At 39.3% G+C, this 24,272-nt stretch overlaps 1 protein-coding gene across 1 annotated transcript; it reads left to right on the top strand.

Moving 5' to 3' along the window:
• The first annotated feature begins 341 nt into the window (after window positions 1–341).
• On the top strand, window positions 342–23,188 carry LOC139194982 (uncharacterized). Its single transcript, XM_070820149.1, has 8 exons — window positions 342–640; window positions 2,067–2,238; window positions 2,755–3,181; window positions 4,008–4,103; window positions 4,404–4,788; window positions 4,924–5,671; window positions 20,619–20,645; window positions 23,123–23,188. Exons 1-8 carry the CDS (start codon window positions 342–344, stop codon window positions 23,186–23,188), a joined length of 2,220 nt encoding a protein of 739 aa, XP_070676250.1.
• Window positions 23,189–24,272: the final 1,084 nt, after the last annotated feature.

Genomic DNA, 24,272 nt, shown 5'->3' with positions numbered 1-24,272 from the left:
TTTTGAGTCTTTTGGTTTGTTTTGGTGTTTTAGAGTTTAGTTTTGCATTCTTTGAGTCTAGTTTAGTGTTTTAAACTTGTTTTTACGTGTTTGAGTCAGTTTTCAAGTGATTTGGCAATCCCTCCTAATCCCCCGCCTAGAACGATCCCTACTTACATACTTTGCTACAATCGATAAAAAGAGGGTTTAATTTGCGTGTTGGATAATTTTTGCACCAAATTTTTGGCGCCGTTGCCGGGGATTAGCAACTTTGCTAATCCCTTTGATTGTTTCTTTTCATTCATTTATTTTGTTGAAGTTTCTGACCTTGTTTTGTTTCTTTGTTTTTAAGGTACTAGTGCATGACTCGAAGTTCCCACCCTGTTCATGAGCATATTTTGGACTTTGACGACGATTTTGAGAGAACTTTGAGACGAAGGAGGAACCAACAAGAGTCCAACCCACTTAGCCCGGAACCTGACCTTGAAGAACAAGTTCCAGAAAAGAAGGAGATACCCATGGCACAAGTGGGAGAAGTAGTGCAAGACATGGCCATGGACAACCGAACACTCAAGGAGCTCGCCACTTCGGGATTAGATAATGCCACACCTTTGTGTATCCAATATCCCACGGCTGCGCACGGTAAGACCGAAGAGTTCGAGTTAAAGTCAAGTTTGCTCCACCACATTCCAAAATACCATGGGCTGTCCATGGAGGATCCGAACAAGCATTTAAAAGAATTTGAAGTGGTGTGTTCAAGCATGACTCCGGTTAACGTCGACGGAAGTATTTTGAAAATGAAGGCTTTTCCATTCTCTTTAATGGATAAAGCCAAAGATTGGTTGTACGAGTTAGCTCCCGGAACTGTCACATCTTGGGAGAGTATGAAGAGGGCGTTTTTGGAGAAGTTTTTCCCAACTTCTCGAATCATTCTCCTACGTAAAAAGATTAGTGGTATTCAGCAAGAAGAAGGTGAGTCTTTTCCCACTTATTATGAACGTTTCAAATCACTTGTTGCTTCTTGTCCACAGCATCAGATGAAGGAGGAGTTACTTCTACAATACTTTTACGAGGGGCTCCTACCACTTGAACGTCAAATGCTTGATGCCTCGGCGGGTGGAGCATTGGTGGACAAAACACCCATGGCTGCCAAGATCTTGATTGCTAATCGAGCGTTGAACGCTCAACAATACGAGGGTGTTGGCCAAAGAGGACCCCCACGGCAACAAGTGCATGGGGTAAGTTCCACATCGGACATTCATTCACAATTAGCTAATCTTACTTCCATTGTGTCTCAGATGACCGAAGGAATGAGGATGCAAGGACCAATGGTGTGTGGCGTATATTCTATCCAAGGACATGCCTCAGAAAAGTGCCCTCAACTCAATGAGAATGGTGGATGGGAGAGCGCTAACGCAATTGGATTTCAAAGCCAAAACCAACCAAGGAACGATCCATATTCAAATACATACAATCCAGGTTGGAGAGACCATCCAAACTTCAAGTGGAGAGAGGTCCAACAACCCCAACAACAATGAGGCTTTAGGCAACAACCCCCAGGGTTTTTCACCAAGCCATACGCACCCCCACATGTTCCACAACAATCTGCCCCAAATGCTTCAGGTACATCTCTAGACAATGATACACTCCTTAAGTTACTAACTAACTTGTCTCAGGGGCAAGAAAATCAAACCAAAGCTATGCAAAGCCAAGACAAAAGGGTGGATCAATTGGAGAAACAAATTGGGCAGATTGCAGACTTTGTGAGCAAATTTCGAGACCCAGGCCAACTTCCTAGTTCTACCATTCCAAATCCAAAAGGAGGTTTCAAAAGTGCAAAAGCCATATTGTTGAGAAGTGGAAAAGAAGTTGGGGCAGATCCTAAACCATCTACATCAGGCCTCAAAGAAGATAAAAAAACTACAATTTGAAGAGGAGGACAGAAGCCCACCCACGGCAAAGGTGGACACACCCTTGCCGCAAGCTTCCATACGCCCAAATCTGTCCAATTCGGCCAATAAGGGTAAGAATGTGTCAAATTCACTTCCTACTAATGGTTTTCCTTCGAATGTCCCTTTTCCTAGTAGGTTTATGCAAACAAAGAAGGAGGAAGCTGAAAAGGACATCCTTGAGACATTTAGGAAAGTTCAAGTCAACATACCCATTTTGGATGCAATCAAGCAAGTCCCAAGATATGCCAAGTTTCTAAAGGAATTGTGCACCACTAGGAAGAGGATGTCGACCAAGGAGGTTGTCAAGGTAGGTGAAAATGTATCTGCCATCTTGCAATGCAAACTACCCCCCAAATGCAAAGATCCGGGTAGTTTTACAATTCCTTGTGTCATTGGAAACACTCGCTTTGAATCTGCCATGTTAGATTTAGGTGCTTCTATAAATGTTATGCCATACTCAATTTATGCATCTATGAATTTAGGAGTGTTGAAAAATGATGGTGTAATCATACAATTGGCCGATAGATCTAACGCCTATCCAAAGGGAGTTTTGGAAGATGTTCTTGTACAGGTCAATCACTTAATCTTTCCGGCGGATTTCTATGTTCTCGAAATGGATGAATTAGACCATACCCCTTCATTGCCCATCCTCCTTGGAAGGCCATTCATGAAGACGGCCCAGACTAAAATTGACGTGTTTAATGGAACTTTGTCCATGGAATTTGATGGGGAAGTTGTTAATTTCAATCTTTCAGATTCTATAAAGTACCCTAGTGAGGACCATTCATGTTTCTCTATTGATATAATTGACTCTTTGGCGCAGGGATATTTTGAAGATTTGAATGACGATGTGCTTGAAAAAGTCATTACAAGAAGCATGGAACTCAACACCAAGGATGCAAACCATATGCTAACCCACAGCATGCATGAACCATTCCATGCCGTGGCTTGTAGTAAGGAATTCATTGAGTTAGTTGCTGCCCTTGAGTCATTACCTAAGCATGGTGGTAAGTCTCCTAACTTCGATTCCATTCCCATTTCAACTAACAAGTTGCTTCCATCAATAATTCAGGCACCTGTCCTTGAACTCAAACCATTACCAAGCCATTTGAAGTACATTTTCTTGGGAGAAAATGAGACCCTACCTGCCATCATATCCTCATTCCTCACGGCACAAGAAGAAGAGAAATTAGTTCGAGTCTTGAAGGAGTTCAAATCTGTCCTAGGATGGACCTTGGCCGATATCAAGGGTATAAGCCCTATAACGTGCATTCATCACATATTTCTTGAGGAGGGGGCCAAACCAACTAGAGAGGCTCAACGCCGTCTCAACCCTCCAATGATGGAAGTTGTAAAAAATGAGATAATCAAGCTCCTTGATTGTGGAGTGATCTATCCTATCTCCTATAGCCGTTGGGTTTCACCTATTCAATGCGTGCCCAAGAAATCTGGAGTGACGGTTGTGGAGAATGCGAAGAATGAGCTTGTACCCACATGAATCCAAACCGATTGGCGAGTATGCATTGATTATAGGAAGCTAAACGCCACCACAGGGAAGGATCATTTCCCATTGTCGTTCCTAGATCAAATGCTTGAAAGGTTAACGGGTTATTCCTTTTATTGTTTTCTTGATGGATACTCTGGTTATAATCAAATTGTCATTACCCCGGATGATCAAGAAAATACCACTTTTACTTGTCCCTTTGGAACGTTTGCATATCGACGCATGCCATTCGGTTTGTGCAATGCTCCTGCCACGTTTCAAAGGTGTATGGTTAGCATATTTTCTGATTATGTTGAAAGGATTATTGAGATATTCATGGATGATTTTAGTGTGTTTGGTAGTTCATTTGATAATTGCTTGGATAATCTCACTTTAATCTTGAAACGTTGTGTTGAAACAAACCTTGTGTTAAATTGGGAGAAATGCCATTTTATGGTTAGACAAGGTATTGTTTTGGGTCATATAATCTCTAAAAAAAGGAATTGAAGTTGATAAGTCTAAGATAGATCTTGTACGCTACTTACCCTCTCCTACTTCTGTGAAAGAGCTTCGTTCTTTTCTTGGCCATGCAGGATTCTATCGACGATTTATCAAGGACTTTTCCAAGATTGCACAACCACTATGCCGTCTCCTACAAAAGGAAGTGTCGTTTGAGTTCAACGAGGCGTGTGAGCAAGCATTCAACCATTTCAAAGACCTACTCACTTCGGCACCAATCATCACTCCACCAGATTGGAGCATTCCCTTTGAGCTCATGTGTGATGCATCGGATTATGCAATTGGGGCTGTTTTAGGACAAAGGAAGGACAAGAGGCCGCATGTCATCTACTATGCCTCACGGACGTTGAATGATGCCCAGTTGAACTATTCCACTACGGAAAAAGAACTTCTCGCTGTTGTCTTTGCTTTAGATAAGTTTTGATCATATCTTATTGGTACTAAAGTAATTGTTTTCACTGATTATGCAGCTTTGAAGTACTTGCTCACTAAAAAGGAAGCTAAGCCATGGCTAATTCGGTGGATATTGCTACTTCAAGAGTTTGACATTGAGATTCGTGACAAGAAGGGAAGTGAAAACGTGGTGGCTGACCACCTAAGCCGAATGGTGCATAATGAGGAATCCCTACCCATTGCAGAGACATTCCCCGATGAACAATTGTTGTCCATAAAGGTAAGTGAGCCTTGGTATGCCGATTTGGTAAACTTTTTGGTGTCAAAACGAATTCCAAACACTTTCACTAGGCACCAACGTGATAAGTTAAGGCATGATGCACGGTTTTATGTGTGGGATGATCCATATTTATGGAAATTTTGCCCGGATCAGATTGTACGTCGATGTGTGCATGATTCTGAATTTCATTCAATTTTGAGTTTTTGTCATACATATGCATGTGGTGGGCACTTTGGCACACAAAGAACTGCACTTAAGGTGTTACAATGTGGATTTTATTGGCCTAGTATCTTTAAGGATGCTAGAACTTTTTGCTTAACATGTGATAAATGCCAAAGAATGGGTAACATAAGTGCTAGGGACCAAATGCCGCAATTTTCTGTCCTTAATGTCGAAATTTTTGATGTTTGGGGTATTGATTTTATGGGTCTCTTTCCTTCCTCGTATGGTTTCATGTATATTTTGCTTGCGGTTGATTATGTGTCGAAATGGGTGGAAGCAAAGGCCACCCGAACTAATGATTCTAAAGTGGTTGCAGATTTTATTAGAACTAACATTTTTGCAAGGTTTGGCATGCCACGGGTGATCATTAGTGATGAAGGGTCACACTTTTGCAACCGGACCATTAAGGCGTTATTGAGGAAATACAATGTCACCCACAAGGTTTCTACACCTTACCATCCTCAAATGAATGGCCAAGCTGAGGTTTCCAACCGAGAGATCAAACAAATTCTAGAAAAGACCGTTGGGCCTACAAGGAAGGATTGGAGCTTACGGTTAGATGATGCACTTTGGGCATATCGTACGGCGTACAAGACACCCATTGGAATGTCCCCATTTTGGCTCATCTATGGCAAGCCGTGCCATCTTCCCGTTGAGTTGGAGAACAAAGCTCATTGGGTCGTCAAGAAGTTCAACATGAACCTAGATGAAGCGGGAACTCATAGGAAATTCCAATTGAATGAGCTTGATGAGATGAGGCATGAAGCATACGAGAATGCCAGCATTTACAAGGAGAAGACCAAAGCTTTCTATGATAAGATGATTCGAGGTAAAACATTCTCCGTAGGGCAGAAAGTGCTATTGTTCAATTCCCGTCTACGGTTATTTCCCGGTAAGTTACGTTCTAAGTGGATTGGACCGTTTGTTATTACTAATGTTTTTGTTCATGGTGCAGTCCAAATCCAAAGCTTGAAAACGGGACATGAATTCAAGGTGAATGGGCATCGATTGAAGCCTTATTATGAGCATTTTAAGGAGCATGCCGTGGAGGACATTCCCTTGCATGCCGTGGGCTCCAATGGGGAGTAATTGCGTTCTTCGTCCGGCTGCACGACGTTAAAGCAAGCGCTTCTTGGGAGGCAACCCATGTATTCAAATAAGGAAGATCTATGAATTGCTCCACAATCAGTTTTGCGTTTCTATAAACCTTCCATTTTCTGTAGGTTTATTTTTCCATGATTGTCATTTTTATTTGTTGCTTGTTTAATTGTTTTTAGTGTGGGTTTATTTTTGAAAACACTGACAGTTATGCAAGGTATTTTTACATTCATAAAAAAGAAAGGAACATTAAGCAGATAAATACAAGAGGGAGCCTTCACAAAGGCTGCTTAGGAGAAGTCTTAGAAGTCGGCAGAGCCTCAGCAGTCGGCGGAGCCCCAGAAGAAGGAGGCAGCGGAGGTTGATCATTTGGAGCTTCAGTACGCAGTACAGCCCCAGAAGACGAAGGCAAATGCTGTTGGAACAAACCCACAAACCTTTGATGATCAAGTAAGATCTGACCATCAGATTCCTGCATCTGGTCAATTTTCCTCTTCATGTTTGTGGCATAGTTGTGTGCGAGCTTGTGTAACTGTTTATTCTCATGCTTGAGCCCTCTAATCTCCTGTTTGAGACTCATCACTTCAGCCGCCAACGATTCAACTTGACAGGTTCGAGCAAATAGGCGTTGGGCCATGTTGGACACAGAACCCGCACACTGCACACTAAGAGCCAGAGACTCCTTAACAGCCAACTCATCAGACCGTTTTGAAAGCAGTCTGTTATCTTTAGGAGTGACAAGGTTCCTGGCCACCACCGCAGCTGTCATATCATTCTTCATCACTGAATCTCCAACGGTAAGGGGGCCAGTAAGGGATATGAAGGATGGGCGCCATATGTTGTCTGGAGAAGGCGGGACTGCCTCTTCACCAATGTTCAAGTCAAAACGACGGTCGGAAGGGCTAGACATTTTCAGAGGTGTTAAAGAAAGAAGAGGTCGGACAAGTCAAGATCGTAGAAGTGCAAGAAGGGAGTTTTTACAGGCAGAAATTCAAGTGTGCTTTGAATGTCCTGCGTACCTCTATAAAAATCAGCACGCGATGGGATTTCAGAGATCGAAGAGGCGAGCTCAGAAATCGAAGAGGCCAACTAAAAAAATCAAAGAAGCGCCTGCTTTCTCCAAAGCTAGGCCTACTCAGGAATCACGGGTTGATCTCAGAAATCGAAGAAGTGTCAGCTTTCTCAGCCTCGTCAGCACCCATCACACGCAAGCTCAGCTTTGCGAAAATCACGAAAAATTTGTCGAAGCATCGATCTCAGATAGCGAAGATGCGCCTGTCTCTCTCAGCCTCGTCAGCACTTGTCACATGCAGAGAAAGCTTTGAGGAAATCACGGGCAATCTGTCGACGATTTCTGTTGAAATAGAAAACACGTGAAGTTTACTGTTCAATCATCCAACGATTGCCGACAGGTGTGAAAGAACAGTACCGGTTATTATTTCCTACAAATGTCGACCTTCACGCTCCATGGCAAGGCAGACATACATAACATTCTGTCATCTCCGAGAAATGGCTTTCCAACAAACCCTTTCGACTCACTCAGTGTTCTTAATCCCATGGGATACCTCTGCAAACAAATCTTCAAAAGCAAAAGTATTTCATATCATGAAGGTAGAAAGCAAGAGTATCTCATATCATGCATTCTCCATGTCCTTTTCCTTGTCTTTGTTCTAACCTACAGGACAAGGAGAAGGAAAGCAATCAGCCAGCACTTGGTATCAATCTTCCGATCTGGAACCGACTGCTTGGAACCCCTTCCTGATTGCTTACATGGTATTGCTCTCGAGTACTCGTCTTCCACTGCTGATGTACTTCCAAAGAAGCTGCCGCATCTGCCTGGAGAACAGATAAGGCAAGCGAAAATGATACCAGCAGCAGAAGGAGTCTGAAATGAAGAACTCAAGAGCTGCCACATCTGCCAGGAGAACAGATAAAGAAATGCAGCCTGCGCAATCAATCCAGCAGAAAGAGTCTGAAATGAAGAACTCGAGAAGCTTCAATTCAAGATCAAAGATGTGAAAAAAAAAAAGCAAGAGGTGGGCACTTGGAAAGATTGAAGAAAGAAATAGACCAACACCTCTACCTCGTGCCTGCCCGCCGTGTAGAAGAAACAAGCAGAGAAGAATGCAGACTGCACAATCAAATCAACCCAGCAGAAGGAGTCTGATTTGAAACCAAGGAACTTTCATATTCCTCGCTCAGAATTCCAAACCAGTTCGAGATCAAAGCTGTGGAAAGATAACAAGATCATCTATCTCCAAAACCAGATTTGCGTTCTTAAACTCTACTCTTGTCTAATTTTTACTTTGCCATACTTGTCATGTTTATTCGTTGTTTGTTTGTGTGAGTTTATGCTTGAAACATTGAGGACAATGTTTGATTTAAGTGTGGGGGGGTAACCATTGTTTTGCATGAAATTCTTTGCATGAAATTCGTAGGAGTTTATCACCCATTACTTCTAGTGTTGTTCCTTGCTGTTTTAAGTGTTTTTAAGGCAGTTTGGAGTGTTTATTTGCTGTTTTGAGTCTTTTGGTTTGTTTTGGTGTTTTAGAGTTTAGTTTTGCATTCTTTGAGTCTAGTTTAGTGTTTTAAACTTGTTTTTATGTGTTTGAGTCAGTTTTCAAGTGATTTGGCAATCCCTCCTAATCCCCGGCCTAGAACGATCCCTACTTACATACTTTGCTACAATCGATAAAAAGAGGGTTTAATTTGCGTGTTGGATAATTTTCGCACCAGCTATCAAGAGGATGCTTCCAAAGGACAATTGTTTACCTCAAGATCATAAAAGTGCCCAAAAAGTGTTGAATGGTCTTGGATTGGGGTATGAAAAAAATTCAAGCCTGTGTAAATAATTGTATATTGTTCTAGAAGTAGAATAAACAATTGGATAAATGCCTTGTATGTAATGAGCTGAGGTTTAAAATGACATCATAGAATAGAATGACCTTCCACAAAAAGTAATGCATTATCTTTCATTAAAGCCTAGGTTGCAGCGATTGTACATGTCGATGCATATTGCAAGCAACATGAGATGACATAAGGATGAGTAAATGACAATGTCATAAGGCATCATGCAGACGGAAAGGCATGGAATGAATTTGACCAGATGTAAGTTGATTTTGCAGTTGACCCGCCCAACGTCGGATTGGGACTTGCTAGTAACAGATTTAAACTATTCAGGGTTCTAAACCAAACCCATAACACTTGGCCAGTCGTCGTGGTTCTTTATAATTTGCTGCCTTGGAAGTGCATGAAAAATGAATACACGATGTTGACTCTATTAATTACCGAAGATCTAGAAAAGTTCATTAATGTTCATTTGCGGCCGTAGGTTGATGAGCTAAAAGATTTATGGGAAAACGGGGTTTGTACATACAATAAGTATACTGGGCAGGAGTTCACCATGTGAGCAGCAGTGATGTGGATTGTAATCGATTTTCCCACGTATGCAATGGTTTTCGGGTGGATGACGAAGGGTTATTTGGCATGTCCAATATGCAAGGAGAACATAACATCATCTTGGCATGTGAGAAAAGTTTGTTATCTTGGTCATCGTAGATGGCTCCCTTAGGACAACGTGTGGCATTAGAATGATAAAGCTTTCCATGGCACAACAAAGACTCATCCAAGACCAAGAGAATGGTCCAAAGATGAGATTTTAGAACAATTAAACCGTTTGGAATTTGGTCATTTTGGCAAAGGGGTCAATATGACCAAACCAACTACACATTTGAAACTGGACGCACAAAAGTATGCTATTTGAGCTTCCGTACTGGTCAAAGTTAAAAACGAGACACAAACTTGATGTATTGCATATTAAGAAAAATGTTTAATACTTTGGTCAGGCCAATTCTAAACATTGAAGGAAAAGCGAGGGACACAATCAAAGCTTGCCTCGATTTGGAACAAATGGGCATTAGGTCATCCTTGTGGATGAAGAGAGTCGGTAGTAAACTAAAGAAAGGTCATCTGCTTTTTACAATTCAACCGAATGGGAAAAAAGAGTTTTTCAACTTTTTTTCTTTTGTAAAGTTTCTAGATGGGTATGCTTCCTGAAGGAAATTTTGTGAAAAACATGTTCATTTAAGCAACATCTATAGCATGCAATTAACAATTAAAAGGCGGAATCACGCTTGTATGCACTTAAAAACAAAACATTAACCATGAAATTCAAAGCCTAGTAGATTGGTGAACCTTGACTCAACTTAAAACAACATTTGTTAGTTGAGAAATTATACCTTTGTAGATTCCTCTTTGCATAAGCAAAGGCTAATCACCCAAAGAGAGGGCCTTCATTCCTTGCATCTTAGATCTATGGATTTGGATGGATGAAATGGTTCTCCAAGTTCCCAAAATTGAGAACCTCTAAGTCTCTTCACCAAGGTTAGATTGGAGAAGAAATGAGTGACCTTGGAGTAGTAGGATTGCTAGCTAAACCCTCCAAGGAGGCCGGCCACTTTAGAGAGAAATGAGAGCTTATGTTCTCATCCTTTCCCCAAAAGAAAAAACCCTTAATGAATTTTGGCTATAAAGTCATATTTATACCTTAATTCATTGGAGTGCCAAACTTGTAAATAAGTCCAAAACTCACTCCATCTCTAAATGGCCGGCCTTAGGGTATTATTGGGCTAATTGGGCCTTTGTGAATCATTATTCATTAAGTTGTCATACAACTTAAGTCAATGGGCTTGACGTTCGAAGCCCATTGGGCCTTAAGGTCCAAAACTATCCCGAGGTCTTTAACGAACTTATTCGTTTGATTAATTAACATATTAATTAATCCTTGCCATAAATAATTAAACCATTTAATTATTCTTACTCATCTCCATTGTTTCTTCAATCTCCACCTTACACGGTGTACGATCCATTAGATTCCTTTTAGCGAGGCAGTGGGCGATTAAAACCATTTCAAATCGATTGTGAATTGAAACTTACTTTCAATTCTCCCTTTAGTGATTATATACGTTTAAGGCTTCCACAAACCATGAGTGACACCTAGCAGCATATCATGGTTACCCAAGCTAATCAGAAGAGGTGGAGAACCTATTCAGTTTAGGATTACAAATGCAATACGGTCTTTCTCTAATACAATACTCTTGACCACATTGTTTGGTTTGATAGTTTATTCATGTCTACTATCCAATGTGATTCGTGTGCTTATATGATTACCTTGAATGTGATTTGGAACGACTTCCTAAATCTCATTCATACTCTGGCCAGAGATTCTTAATCATATCATAGAGTATTCTCCCCCAAACGGTTTGAAGGTTAGAGATCCCTTGTTGCGCATTCACTTGCCTCCATGGCTAAGTGGCTTAACCCTGACGATGCCATGGACACCTTCTTGATGGAGTGACTTTGACATAATCAAAGATCAAGGACTTAACCACAAGACAACTATGATGCCTCAGGTCAAAGGACTACTTTGCATTATCCCAACCATGAGTTCTCATGTGACATGAGTATAAGAACTCCTCGTTGATCGTGTTCAGTGGACTCATTCATTATTGAGCACCTACATGCTTGTCTTGATGTCACACACACCAATGACTCGAGACTAGTCACTCTCCCTGAGAGAAGACACAGCGCGTACTGATCTTAACGGACTATCAATGCCTAATTGGCAATCCTATGATCAGGAACGTTTAGGATGTGTCTACGAAAGAATGGTCTCATGAATCTAACTTCTTTAGATCACATTCTCCCAATCACATATTCCTTGGACTTATCGTTTAAGCGTATAACATTTATATGAGACGGCTCAAACAATAATCTTTGCCCTTGATATTAAACTAGATTAGTTTAACATGTGAAATGTCCGTAAAGTATCATCATATGATTGGTTTTAGGGCACATTTCCAACACTTCCAATATCTCGCGTTGCGTGAACCTGAGGGGATGTAAATTTTCTAGAATGAAGAGTCATGACTGTCATGTGATACTCCAACGCCTTCTTTCGGTTAGTATTCGACACTTATTGCCTCTTGATTTGGTGAAACCAATCGTGTTGTTGTCAAGATTTTTTTTTTTGCAATTGAATGCAAGGTGTTTGCGGAAGTCAGACGTTAAACAATTGCAGAACGATATTCTGAAAGTCCTATGCAAGTTTGAACAGATATTTCCTTCAGCTTTCTTTACAATTATGATTCACGTGATGATTCACTTGTTGCCGGACTAGTCAATTGTCGATGGAGGCATGAGTCGCATATGAGTCACTTACTTTTTGTGCAATGTATCTTGAAGATGTTGAGACGGCTTTCAATCGTCCTTAATGCAATAATGATGGTGGTGTCAATAAAGATAAACCATTTGTTTTTTCCCAAATCGTGCGACCCTTCAGTGATCCTATAAAAGGCGAATCATTTACCAAAAAGGACATGGAGGTAGTGCATTGGTTTATACTCAACAATTGTGACGAGACTTTGCCATACCTTGAAAGTAAGAATAGTTGATGAAGCGAGAACATTTTCACATATATATGGCAAGAAGCATCGTGAATTGTTTCCTTGTTGGTTACGCGAACATGTAAGTTGTATATGTTTTAAATTGAGCATATTTTTCCAAATTGTTCATGTCCATCTTTAAATTTGGTTACACTAACAAGTTAACTTTTTTGTATGTGTTATATTAGATGAACAAATTGAAGGAATTGAATTCACCCTCTTACAATGAAGAATTATATAACTTGCGCGAGAGGACTGCTTCGCGCTAAATTGAGTTGAATATCAGAGTGGGCCACGAACAAGACTACAAAATAGAATATTATTAAATGAACGAGAATGCCGAAACGGCTACAAAACTCCAAGAGGCTACATCTGAATAACAAAGCTCTCTATTTATAATAAACTAACCCTAGTCCCTATTAAGAAAGGTAACGAAAACCTGATTCAAATGGGCTAAGCCCAAATCCAAACACTAAATAAATAACTATTTTCCAACGCCCCCCTATCAAACTCATGGTGGTACACGTCATGAGTTTGCCAACAAGTAGATGTGGATGCAAGCTCCATTAGGCGAACACAATAAGGCAAGCAAATAGGCGAGCGAACGAAAGTAATCCAAGTGGTGCAAGTGCAAGATTCCAATGCTAGTGCAAACTTCCAACCAACTTCTGAACAAACAAGAAAAAATTGCAATTTTCCACATATACAACGTCATTCAAGCGATCACCAGTGTGGGCCTTCAAACAAAAAGGCAACTCTTTTGTCTTTATTCTTTTCTACTTTTTTCTCTCTTTTTTTTCTCTCCCTTATTCTTTTTTTCTTCAAACACGTCTTCTTTCTTTTTCCTGTATCCTTCTTCCTATATTCTTTTTCCATTCTCTTCTGTACAACTGCAAACTAGTGCAGCAATCACCAAATTGCATTGAAACTCCTGTGTAATTGTTGAACCAAAAAAATGGTTCAGCAATCGTATTGTTCTGCAATCATTCTATATGACGGCTGTGTGGTGGTGATCTGATGCAGGATAGGAAATGGATGCAGTGAAGCACGACAAAGCTTCAGCAATCGTTTTACTTTATTTTTAAATATCGAACTAAATGAACAGATGAAACTGATAACAACCAAAGTAGATTAAATCCCTGATGATTAAACCTGCTCTGATACCAAGTTGATTATCAGAGTGCACCACGATCAAAATTACAAAATAGAATATTGTTAAATGAACGAGAATGACGAAACGACTACAAAACTCCAAGAGGCTACATTATGAATAATTTATTATCTCTGAATAACAAAGCTCTCTATTTATAATAAATTAACCTTAGTCTCTAATAAACGAAAACCTAATTCAAATGTGCTAAGCCCAAATCCAAACACTAAATAAATAACTATTTTCCAACAAATTATTCTCAGGTTGTCATGTCAACAGGATCAAGTTCTTGGGGTCAGCACGTGAAGACAAGTCGGCTACTCAAAATAGTGGTGTACTTGTCCCAGGTGCCGACAACAGTGAAGACATTGATTTTTATGGCAAACTAACTAGTGTAGTACAATTGCTTTACAAAGACAGGCGTCAAGTAATACTATTTAAGTGCCTTTGGTTTGATACAAACCCACGTAACCGAAAGAGTGATAAGTGAGACAGTGGTTTACTATCAATAAGCACTACCAGACGTTGATACTATGAAGGCCCATACATTTTGGCAACTATGGCAAAACAAATGTTATATTTGGACAACCTAAAAGCTAGCAGTGGTTGGAAAGTTGTTCAGAAGATTGATCAAAGAGGGCTATATGATATTCTTGAACTAGATCATGATGACAACGATAACAACATCGCTAACCAACAACTATCATCTTTGATAGAAATTGGTGAAGAAACACTCTGGGATACTAATGTTGTCCAAGAACCATTTTAAGTAGCTGGAGTTCCCGAACGCGAAATACCAATAGAGTCAATTACAATTGACCTCAGTGATCCGCCGTGATACAATGCACCGGAAGAGACAAACGAAGATGAGGATGAATGGGAATCCGAAAATGATAGTAGTGAGGATAGCAATAGTTATTATTGTACAACGGATGAGATTTAATGTAAACTTGTTAAATTGAATGGTATATATTTATTAAGTAGCTTAAATTTTATTTAATTTGTACGTAAAATAAATTTTATAATTATTATATATTTATTGTGATAGCCCGTCTTGAATTATGGAATAATTTATCCTCGAGAGCGTGGAAATTACTAAATTACTCTTGAACGTTGGGTTGTGTTGTGTTGAATGAGCTTAGTATTTTGACCAATTAAATCCATTTCCTAAGTTTTTGGACCCAATTGGAAACTTAAACTTTGTTTTAGTGTTTTGTGGTTTATGGGGTTGAAAAACATGGACCATACACTCACACACACATACACCAACCTATTGACTTCCTTTCTCTATCTCCCTCTCGATCATTTTCATATGTCCGTTCAACCTGTACGAACAACTCCTAATCTAGCTCTCCATTCATGGATCAAGCTTGTGGATACCATCATCACCTTCCTTGTAACCTTACGAACTCAACTATACTTTTGGTTGGACGTGAGAACTTCGGAAACTCTAGAACCAGGGAGCTCCGACGAAGTGCACTGTTCATCCGCCATGATCGCAGATGTTTCGTCGAGTTTTAGGGTCCTAGGAAGTCTTAAAACTTCTTCATGAAGCTTAGAGAGGAGTTTTGGAAAGTTTTGGACATTAGAACACTCGAGTTCGATGAGTTGTAAAGGTGGCCGGACTATCAAGATTTTTCGGGTTAGATTCCATTGGTTTTAGGTCTTAAAAGTGGTAAGAACGTGTTTTTCTCAGCTTAAGCTTCAAATTGGTATAAATTTCATGAAATTTGGATGAAAAATGAGAAAGATATTGAAGTTTAAAGTTTTTCCAGAATCCGACAATAGCAGCGGTGGCCAGCGCCGGATTCGGCGAACCAAGGAAAAAGGATGAGAATATTCCATCAAAGTTGATGGAATATGCTAACGGCATCATGTATAATTAACAGTATATGTTGATTTGTAACGAAATATTCCCTAACGCCATTAGGGTTTCCATCCAGCGTGCTAGGCACATGCCTGCTCGTAAGGGCGCATAGGACATCGAAATTTTTTTCTAAAAATATGGGGATGTTCATAGGGTTAAATAGGCCCAATGGTATATTCAAATACCCCAATTGGGCAACGTATGATAAGTTATTACCTAGTTTTGGTTATGTGCTTAAAAATAACGTTTGAATAGTTGTTTCGCATATAGGTGAGACTTTTCTAGAGGACGAGCCCAGTCAAGCGAGACTTGGGGGCTACGATCCTTCTACATATTAGTGAGTGGGCTTTTGTTTTTAGTATATACGTATATGCTTGTTATTTTTCCAAGAAAGTGTGTTTAAAAGGTTTTATATTGCAAAATGCCATGTCAAATGCTCTCTGTGCTTGATTATGCATTAGTATGATTATAAATATATATTGTTGCTTAACGCTGCGGATGCTCAGGTAAGCTTCAGGTGAATATATTGATGGTAGTGATGGTAATGAGTATAATTGTGTTGAGATGTATTTAGAGCTTATTATTCTGCACCCAAGAATTAGTGCTCCTTCTAAGGTCAGGGCCTAGCCTTCACGTGATCGTTCACCTCCCGCACCACATGCTCACCTTAGATTCAAGGCAGGTGCCAGCTTGTCGTACATACCATATTAGGTGGTTTCGACCGGTAGGTGACTTGCGATACTTCGTATAGCCTTCACGTGATCGTAGCACTTAAGCATATTTATTTACACCTAGCCTGTCGTACAGACCACTTTAGGTGGTTTCGACTTGTGTGCAGAAAACTAGTTGATGAGCTATAGATCTAGCCGTATAGGTCACGTTAGGTGACTCTAACTAGCGTACCATTTCATATTGATTTATCTCACCTGGTTTACTTATTCTTTGCTAAGATATTTGACATGGCATATTTGTGGAATCGTTATTTCGAATATGATTTTTGAGATATAGATATGTCTGCTATTTTGTGGGAATTATACAGGTTTTACTACGAGGGGTTATTACATTTGATAATGAAACGGTTTTGAAAAGCTTTGTTTTTGCCCACTCACACTTTTTGTTTTTCGCCCTTCCAGGTTTTAGGTAGGAGTGCTTGTTGGTGGCTTGCGAGGATTTCACGGCGGTTCTGATAGATTATCACTAATGTAGGACCACCTTTGGTATTATATAATTAGTATTTGTCTTGCCAGACTGCACTTAGGCTTCTTATGCTCTGGTTGTGTGTAATCACACTTATTCTCGTCATTGCACTTTATCTTATCTAGTACTTTTAGTTAGCTGGGTTTTTATTTATTCACATTTCGTTTTATCAATGTCTTTCCGCACTGCGCACATGGCTACGTCACCCTCGCGTGACGGCTAACATGCCTCAATCTAGGTCGGGGTGTGTCATTTATTAAGTAGCTTTAAATTTTATTTCATTTGTATGTATAATAAATTTTTATTTTTTCAAATATAACTTACGCAATGCCACAATGAGGCCCGTTGCACAAACACTTATAGCGCGACATCATAATGTATATATGCGTCGCACAATTTGTTAAAATTTTGGCGGTTCAATTAGAAAATATGGGCTTTTTTAAAAAAAATTCCAAATTATTGCGCGACACCGGCGCGTCGCACAAGGTCTTCTTAATATCAGAGTCCCCCTCCCTTTATCGCGCTCTCTCTCACTCCGTCTATCTCTTCCCTCTCGCAACGTTTCACTCTCAGTCTCTCTCTTCACTGCTGCACCGTTTCATTCTTGCTCCACTGCGAATCGAAAGGAAAAATTGCTCACTCAAACTAATTTCTAATTTCAGTTCACTGACGAACTTAGCGACTTTTTCCAAATTCCTCTTCACTGAAGTTAATCGAAAGTAGGTTACCGTCTTCACCTCCTCAAGTAAATTTGATTATCTATTAATTTCCCCCAATTTTTTTTGTTGGTTTCACATTTATATTGATTGCTAAGTTTTGGAAGGGTGCATGGGTTTGGGTAATTTCATATTATTTTGGGATTTTGGCAAATTTTGGCTTTTGAGTTTGGATTGGAATTTGATTTTGATTGACGATTTTCTGATAAACCCCAACAAGAAATTTAGGAGTCTAATTTTTTTTTTTTTTTTAATTTTTTTTAACATAATCTTCAGACATTTTCTGGACAGATGCTAATTGTATGTCTAACAAAGTCAATCCTTTCTTAGGACAGCTTCTTTAGAGTCTAAGCCGAGGTTTAGATTAGTAATTAAGTGTTGTGGATCACCTAAAAAATAGTTATGGTTGATGCCTTTGTATACTGGAATGTTTGAGTGTGGACACATGGGTGTCCGTGTGCTGTGTTTTTATTTATCTTGTTTGGGCTGGAGGTAGACCTTCAGATTTTACAATAGAAAGTTTTTTTGTTCGTTGTGTTTCCTTCTTGAGAGTTTTAATTGATGAAAAAGTAGTCGGAGGCTGCAGGGTTGATGAGCACTGAATGGGCTAGCATAATCTAATCGTAACTGTATGAAGGCAGGAACATAGCTTAGTCCAACGAATTGATCAAGATTGATTATGAAGCTTAGTCCAACGAATTGATCAAGATTGATTATGACTCGTGACATCGTAGCAGCATTGATACCAACTGTGGTTTTGTTATTCGGTGGACAATCGGCATTGTCCTAACAGTGGGAGTCTTGGGTAGAAATTTCGAGGAGACGAGAAATTGGTGCGGTATGAGTTGTCGGTTAGTATTTTCATTTTTAGCCTTTATCATTTTTTAATTTTGTTTTCAAATATTATAAACCAAAGTATATTATCTTAATATTATTAAATTTCTTACTATTATTTTATTACTTTCATATTTGTAGTTCAATTGTAATCTTAAGGACATATCCCCTGAGGCCACCGCCTACTTAGAGGAGAACATAGTAACCCGGTACAAACATTGGAAGTGAGAACTCCACGCTCATTTTAAGAAATGAGATGATCCGGAGATTGCTCACCTAGAGGGTTGCCCAATGGAGTTGTTGGAGTGGTCGAAGGATTGGGAGTGGCTCTGCAAACATTTTACGGACACAAAATTTGTGGTAAGTATGTACATAATATGTTAATAATAATTTATTACTATTTTAGTTATTTTTTAAAACTTTTTTAATAATTTATTTCAAATAGTCACACTAACATGTATATTGTGTGTTTAACAGAAGAAATATGTTGCTGGCAAGAAAGCTTGGGAGTCAAAGACACTTCTCCATCATTCTGGTTTGATTCCCTTCTCCTATAGGGTTGAAGTGCGACGTGACACACTTCGACCCAGAATGTCCACTAGGACTCCGAATTGAGCTGTTCTTGCCGACACCTGGAAGGTGACGAAGCCATAAAATGTAGTGATGTCGAAAATGTGAATAAATTTAAACCTAAAAGTGCCTAAAGACAAGAACGCGCTATGAGCAGGAATGAACCCATTTCACGCACGACGTTAGAGCACAAGTAAAGTACAATAGTGTGGGTAAGGATCATACCCTCAGAGGAGCTAGCCACCTATACTGAGATTCACCAAGAATCCTCGTCAATACTGACTTTCAGCAGCTAAAACTTGGAGGGGCGCAAAACAAGGGTGAGTGGGCCTGAATATAAAGTTTTTAATAAAAACCTTTTGAAAACGTTCTAAACCCACGCCGTAAAACCTGTATAATTTCCCCAAAAATAATAATACATACGTATATAGAAATCATGCTCGAGAGTAGTGAAAACCAAGTATATGCCATGTCAAATATCTTAGCAATGAAATAAGTAAGCCAGGTGAAATAAATCAATGTAAAATGATATGCCAGCCAAAGTCACCTAACGTGACTTGTACGGCTGAACCTATAGCTCATTAACCAATTCCTGCACACGAGTCGGAACCACCTATTGTGGTCTATACGATAGGGCTGGGTGTAAATAAGTACGCTCAAGTGTTATGATCATGTGAATGCTGTGCGATAAATCGTGGGTCACCTACGAGTCGGAACCACCTATTGTGGTCTGTACGACAGGGCTATGCACCAAACTTGAATCCAAGGTGAGCGTACGGTGCGAGAAGTGAACATCATGTGAATGACTGTGCCCTGGCCACGGACGGGAGCACTAACACCGGGGTGCAGGATAATAAGCACTAAATGCATTTAAACACAACCATACACTCTGCAATCACTATCATCAATATGTACTCACCTGAAGCTTACCTAGGCGCCCACAGCATCATGCAATAATATGCATATCTATACTAATGCAGATATTAAAATGTAATGTAATTGACATGGCATTCGAAAACATAAATCCATTTAAAACAATTTCTGAGAAAATGGAAAACATATATACGTATATATATAGAAAACCAAAAGCCCACTCACCTGGAGTTCGCGCTACAACTCCCTAGCACAAATATGAAGGTGTCACAAATGATCGGCGACTAGAACAATTATCAAATCATGTCTTAGAAATCTTATCAATAGAACATATAACTTACATATCCTATTTGGGAAGATCCATAAGTCGGATTCTCGATCCGTAAGTTTCTAATATCCTCAAATATTACGTATTATAACGTGTCAAAGTTTAGTGACGATCCAACGGTCGGATTGTTGATTGCTATAATAATCAAGCTGCGAACCTTAATGGAACTACGTTCAAATGATGAAAATTCGTCAATCGGACTTCACCAATGGAATCAGGGTATTCAAATTTAGCCTAGAAAGGTCAGGGGACGTCTCGGCCCACGCGCACAACTATTTCTAAAAAAATTCAAACTTCACAGAAATGAAGATCTCAATAAATAGAGCAACTTTCATACCTGTTACTAAGGCCAATTTAGCCGGAAAAAGCCTCAATTTCATGAAAACCTGTCGGACCTTAAGTTTGGGTGTGTTTTGATTCAACCTCCAAACTCAGTCCAACACCTTAAATATTGCTTGGGCTTTGTTCCTGGGATTGAGAGGAGTCCATTGGTGGTGGTTGTTGACGAAGTTTGCTTCACAATCGTTGGATTTCCATCATGGCACCTCTGGAACCCACAAGTTCCGTTTTTCACAAAATCTAGGCTAAACCTAGTGAAATTTGATTGGAAATGGAAGAGGAAGCAATAGCGTGATGTTTGGTGGTGGCGAGTTACCCCAATTTGTCGAAAAAATGGGTGAAAGTCGCCAGAATTTGCCCTAAGTTGAAACCGAGTTGCACGGGTTGGCTGGGTACAACCGGGTCAAGGGTGATCCGGTGCATCCCCTTTCTCTCCTTTTCCCCTCCTTGCTCTCCTTTTCTATTGGTTATTTCTCTTCTGTTCTTTCTCATTGGTCCAGTTCCCCCTCATTTCTCTCCCTTATATTTCAGCTTTACCGCCCAACTTTTCTTTCTGCAAATTTAGGCCACACAAGTGGTTGTCCAGATTAAGCTCCAAAAATTTGGAGCATTCTAGAAATAAATAAATTTACAATTTTGCCCTTGACTTCATTCATTAATATCTCATTCGTTATAACTCCAAATCACGATCCGTTTACGCCCACGCTTCCGTAGCGATGAGTACTATGAGGATAAGCCAAGAAAATGAAACTTACGTGACATGACACGGCAGTCAACAAAAGTCAACACTTTGTCTCGAAGGACATCTTCGTAAATTCACTTTTTAAATTAAAAAAATCATAATAATTGGGGACGGGTCGTTACACGACGTTAGGTAAAGTATATTGATTTTAAATTTTATAAAAAAAATTATTATGATTAATAACATTTTCTTAATTTTTTTTTCTTCAGGAGAGTTCTAAGTTCCCAGAGCTTGACATGTTCAATGACGTTTATGTTTGGCCCAACGATGAGACCACCGAGCATCTCTATGTAAGTATATATAATTGTTATTATTCTTATATTTATGAATCGTTCAAATATTAATTACATTTTTTTATTAAATATTAATATTTTTTTCTTATTATTACAGGCTATTGTGGTGGAAATAGTCTCTTCAACAAGCGGCATCGCAACTTCCCTCGAATACCCCAATCGAGGACGTCATTGTACCCAAGGACGCGAGTCTTCATATCCTGACTGAGACCCTGGATCAAACGTTCGGTCATCGTCATGGCAAAGTTGTTCGAGGGATGGGAAAAGTGTGGGTTCGTAAGACGGGTACCTCCTCTTCCAAACTGACCACGGGACAGGTCATCGCCCTGATAGAGGAAATGGCAACCCTAAAAGCCCATAATGCGGCCTAGGATGAGAAGATGATCATGATCTTACAGGCCTTCAAGTTGTCCGGCCTCCAAATCTCGATGCCAGAACCTGATCCTGCTCCACCTTCAACATCCCAGACGTTTCACCTAGCTGATACCCAGTATCTTGATGCATCAAACTCGAACGACTATTTGTTGTAGTTTTTTTTCTATTCGGACAGCTTGTACGTTCATTTTCATATATTTTATAATTAAATATTTTTTCTTAGTTTATTAATTATTGTTTATAATTTAATTAAAATATTTATAAAAATTATATAAAAAAATATATTGTGAAAAGAAAATAAAACAAATAACAATACCTTTGTGCAAAGACGGCATAAGCTACGTCGCGCACCTATGTTCGTGCGACAATGAGAGTAAGCTACGTTGCGCAAAAGGTTTCGCGCGATGCATGTTATTGTCATCGCGCAAAGACATTTTGTGCGAAGAGTTTACATAGTCGTCATGCAAACCATTCTCTCACGACCTTTGCGCGACGAAAGCTGCGCCGAAGGTTTTGTCATGCTAATTCTCAGGCGACCTTTTTTGTCTTTGAGCGACAAACTGTGCTTCGTTGCGCAAACTATTAATCGTAGTAGTGTGTTGATACCAAAATCAATGAGACTTTGGAATAACATAAAGTGTCAAGTTTGTGACCTTCGCAAGGTTGCTCCAGTCATCTAGTGAGGATAATATGTAAAGAGATAGAGATAGAGAAGCAAATACAGGATATCAGTGGTTCAGCTTAAGTTGGGCTATGTCCATGGGGGTAAAGGAGTTCTATTTAATAGTGAAAAGTTTATACAATACATAGGTTCAAGCACAATCATCATTAATTAGTGAGTTTTATTAACGAGTTTAAGTACAATAATGACATTGAAGATTAATTGTAGGAGAATGATCTCTTTTTATAGTTGATGAAAGTCGCAAGCTTTCATCTTCGGTCGATGTGGAACTCTAGGAGCTTTATTCTAATGCTGACACGTGCTACATTATGATTGGCCTCCTGGTTGGAGCGAAGCTCTTGGGCTTCGACAGGGGTGCCTTAACACGAATTCTTTAGTGGGTCCTTGAAGATATGACGTCGACCGGTGCTTGGTAGTTTTGAGATTGGTGATGTATGATAAAAACATAATTAAACCCATTTTACTCTTTTTGTTGGACTCCTTCCATCCTCACTTAAACTCCAAACGTAGTAATCAACTTCCTGCATAAATCTATCAATGAATCTAGGGAACTTTAACGAAAAGTACCCGGTACTGTTCACTTTAACGAAAAACCACATTTTTACACTAAAAAGTCAATCCTGGTACTATTCACTTTACCCTTTATTTTGTCCTTATCATTAAAACTCAAAGTTTTCAAGCCATTTTCATTAGTTTTCCTATGAATCTAAAGAAGAACACCAATAATATAGTGGATGATGGTTTTGAAGGTGCATGAGGTTGGGAGATCATGAGAGATATGATGAAGGTTGAGGTTGCAATGGAGATGAGAGAATACGAGACCACAAGGGAGATGAGGGAGGAAAAGAAATGAGGAGGGCTACTTGGGCATTGTTGAAAATGAATCTCACATTCTTGGGAGAAGGAATCTTACAAGAGCTTACAAGTAAGTTGGGATATCTTCCTATTACCAATTAGTTTTATAGTGAAGCCTCAACTTCTTTCAAGTATTAGATGTATATAAAACATCATGTGACAAATCCAAGAATCGAATTAGTTTAGGTCAAAATCAACAATCCCCATTCGGGTCAGGCCAACACTGAGTTTTTTTGGTTTTATTAGTTTATTCTAGTTCGGTGTACCAGTTTAAATGCCCACCCCTATCCAACAAACAAGGTGGGGTTTTTCGTGGGATAAACTTTCCATGAACCCTACAAAAACTAAGGTGTGCCTGCTATTACAATAGCCAAAACCTGTTAGCTTCGTGTCATTTTGGTTCGGGTTAACAGATCATGCAAGAAATTGTCATGTCTATATACCACGATGATAAATTTTACAATACAATCATATAATGCAAATGGATAATGCTTCACGCAAGTTCAAATCTCCTTCTTCATATATTAGAATAATTTATGATAGTCTTGTAAAAAAAATGAGAATTTGTTAAACGAAACCAAACATGAGAATTTGGACAATTAATAACACTCTTAGCAAAATGTAAGCATTGATATTCTCGCCAAAGCCATATTATTGCTTGCAAGCTTAGTTCATTCTCTCACCCTTTTAATGTAGATAATATCATTTGTTAAAAAATGGTATATTGATAAATATTATTAACCAATTGACCTAAAACTTTTTTACGATATTTCTTTTCACTAGGCATCCATAATAGTGCAGGAAAACCAATTCGTAGGGCACGCCACATATAACTTCAGGCTACACAAAGCAACCATTTTTTAAATAGATCCAACCAAAACAAGATTGATGTGCTAGAGAGTATAATTTGTTTATTATGTTGTATTTAACTCTCAAATCTTTTCGTACCGTTCGGCATGGCAATGCCGTCCGTGGACAAACCCAATGCTAGACTAGAGTACTCATGTCCATTACAACCTTATAAATTTGCAAACTTTTCAACTCATGTTGGCAATCAAATCGATCGAGCTCATCATCTAAAC

The sequence above is a fragment of the Malus domestica genome, chromosome 04 (assembly GCF_042453785.1).
Source record: "Malus domestica chromosome 04, GDT2T_hap1".
NCBI classification, from domain to species: Eukaryota; Viridiplantae; Streptophyta; class Magnoliopsida; order Rosales; family Rosaceae; genus Malus; species Malus domestica.
This window is presented reverse-complemented; position numbering and strand designations above follow the sequence as displayed.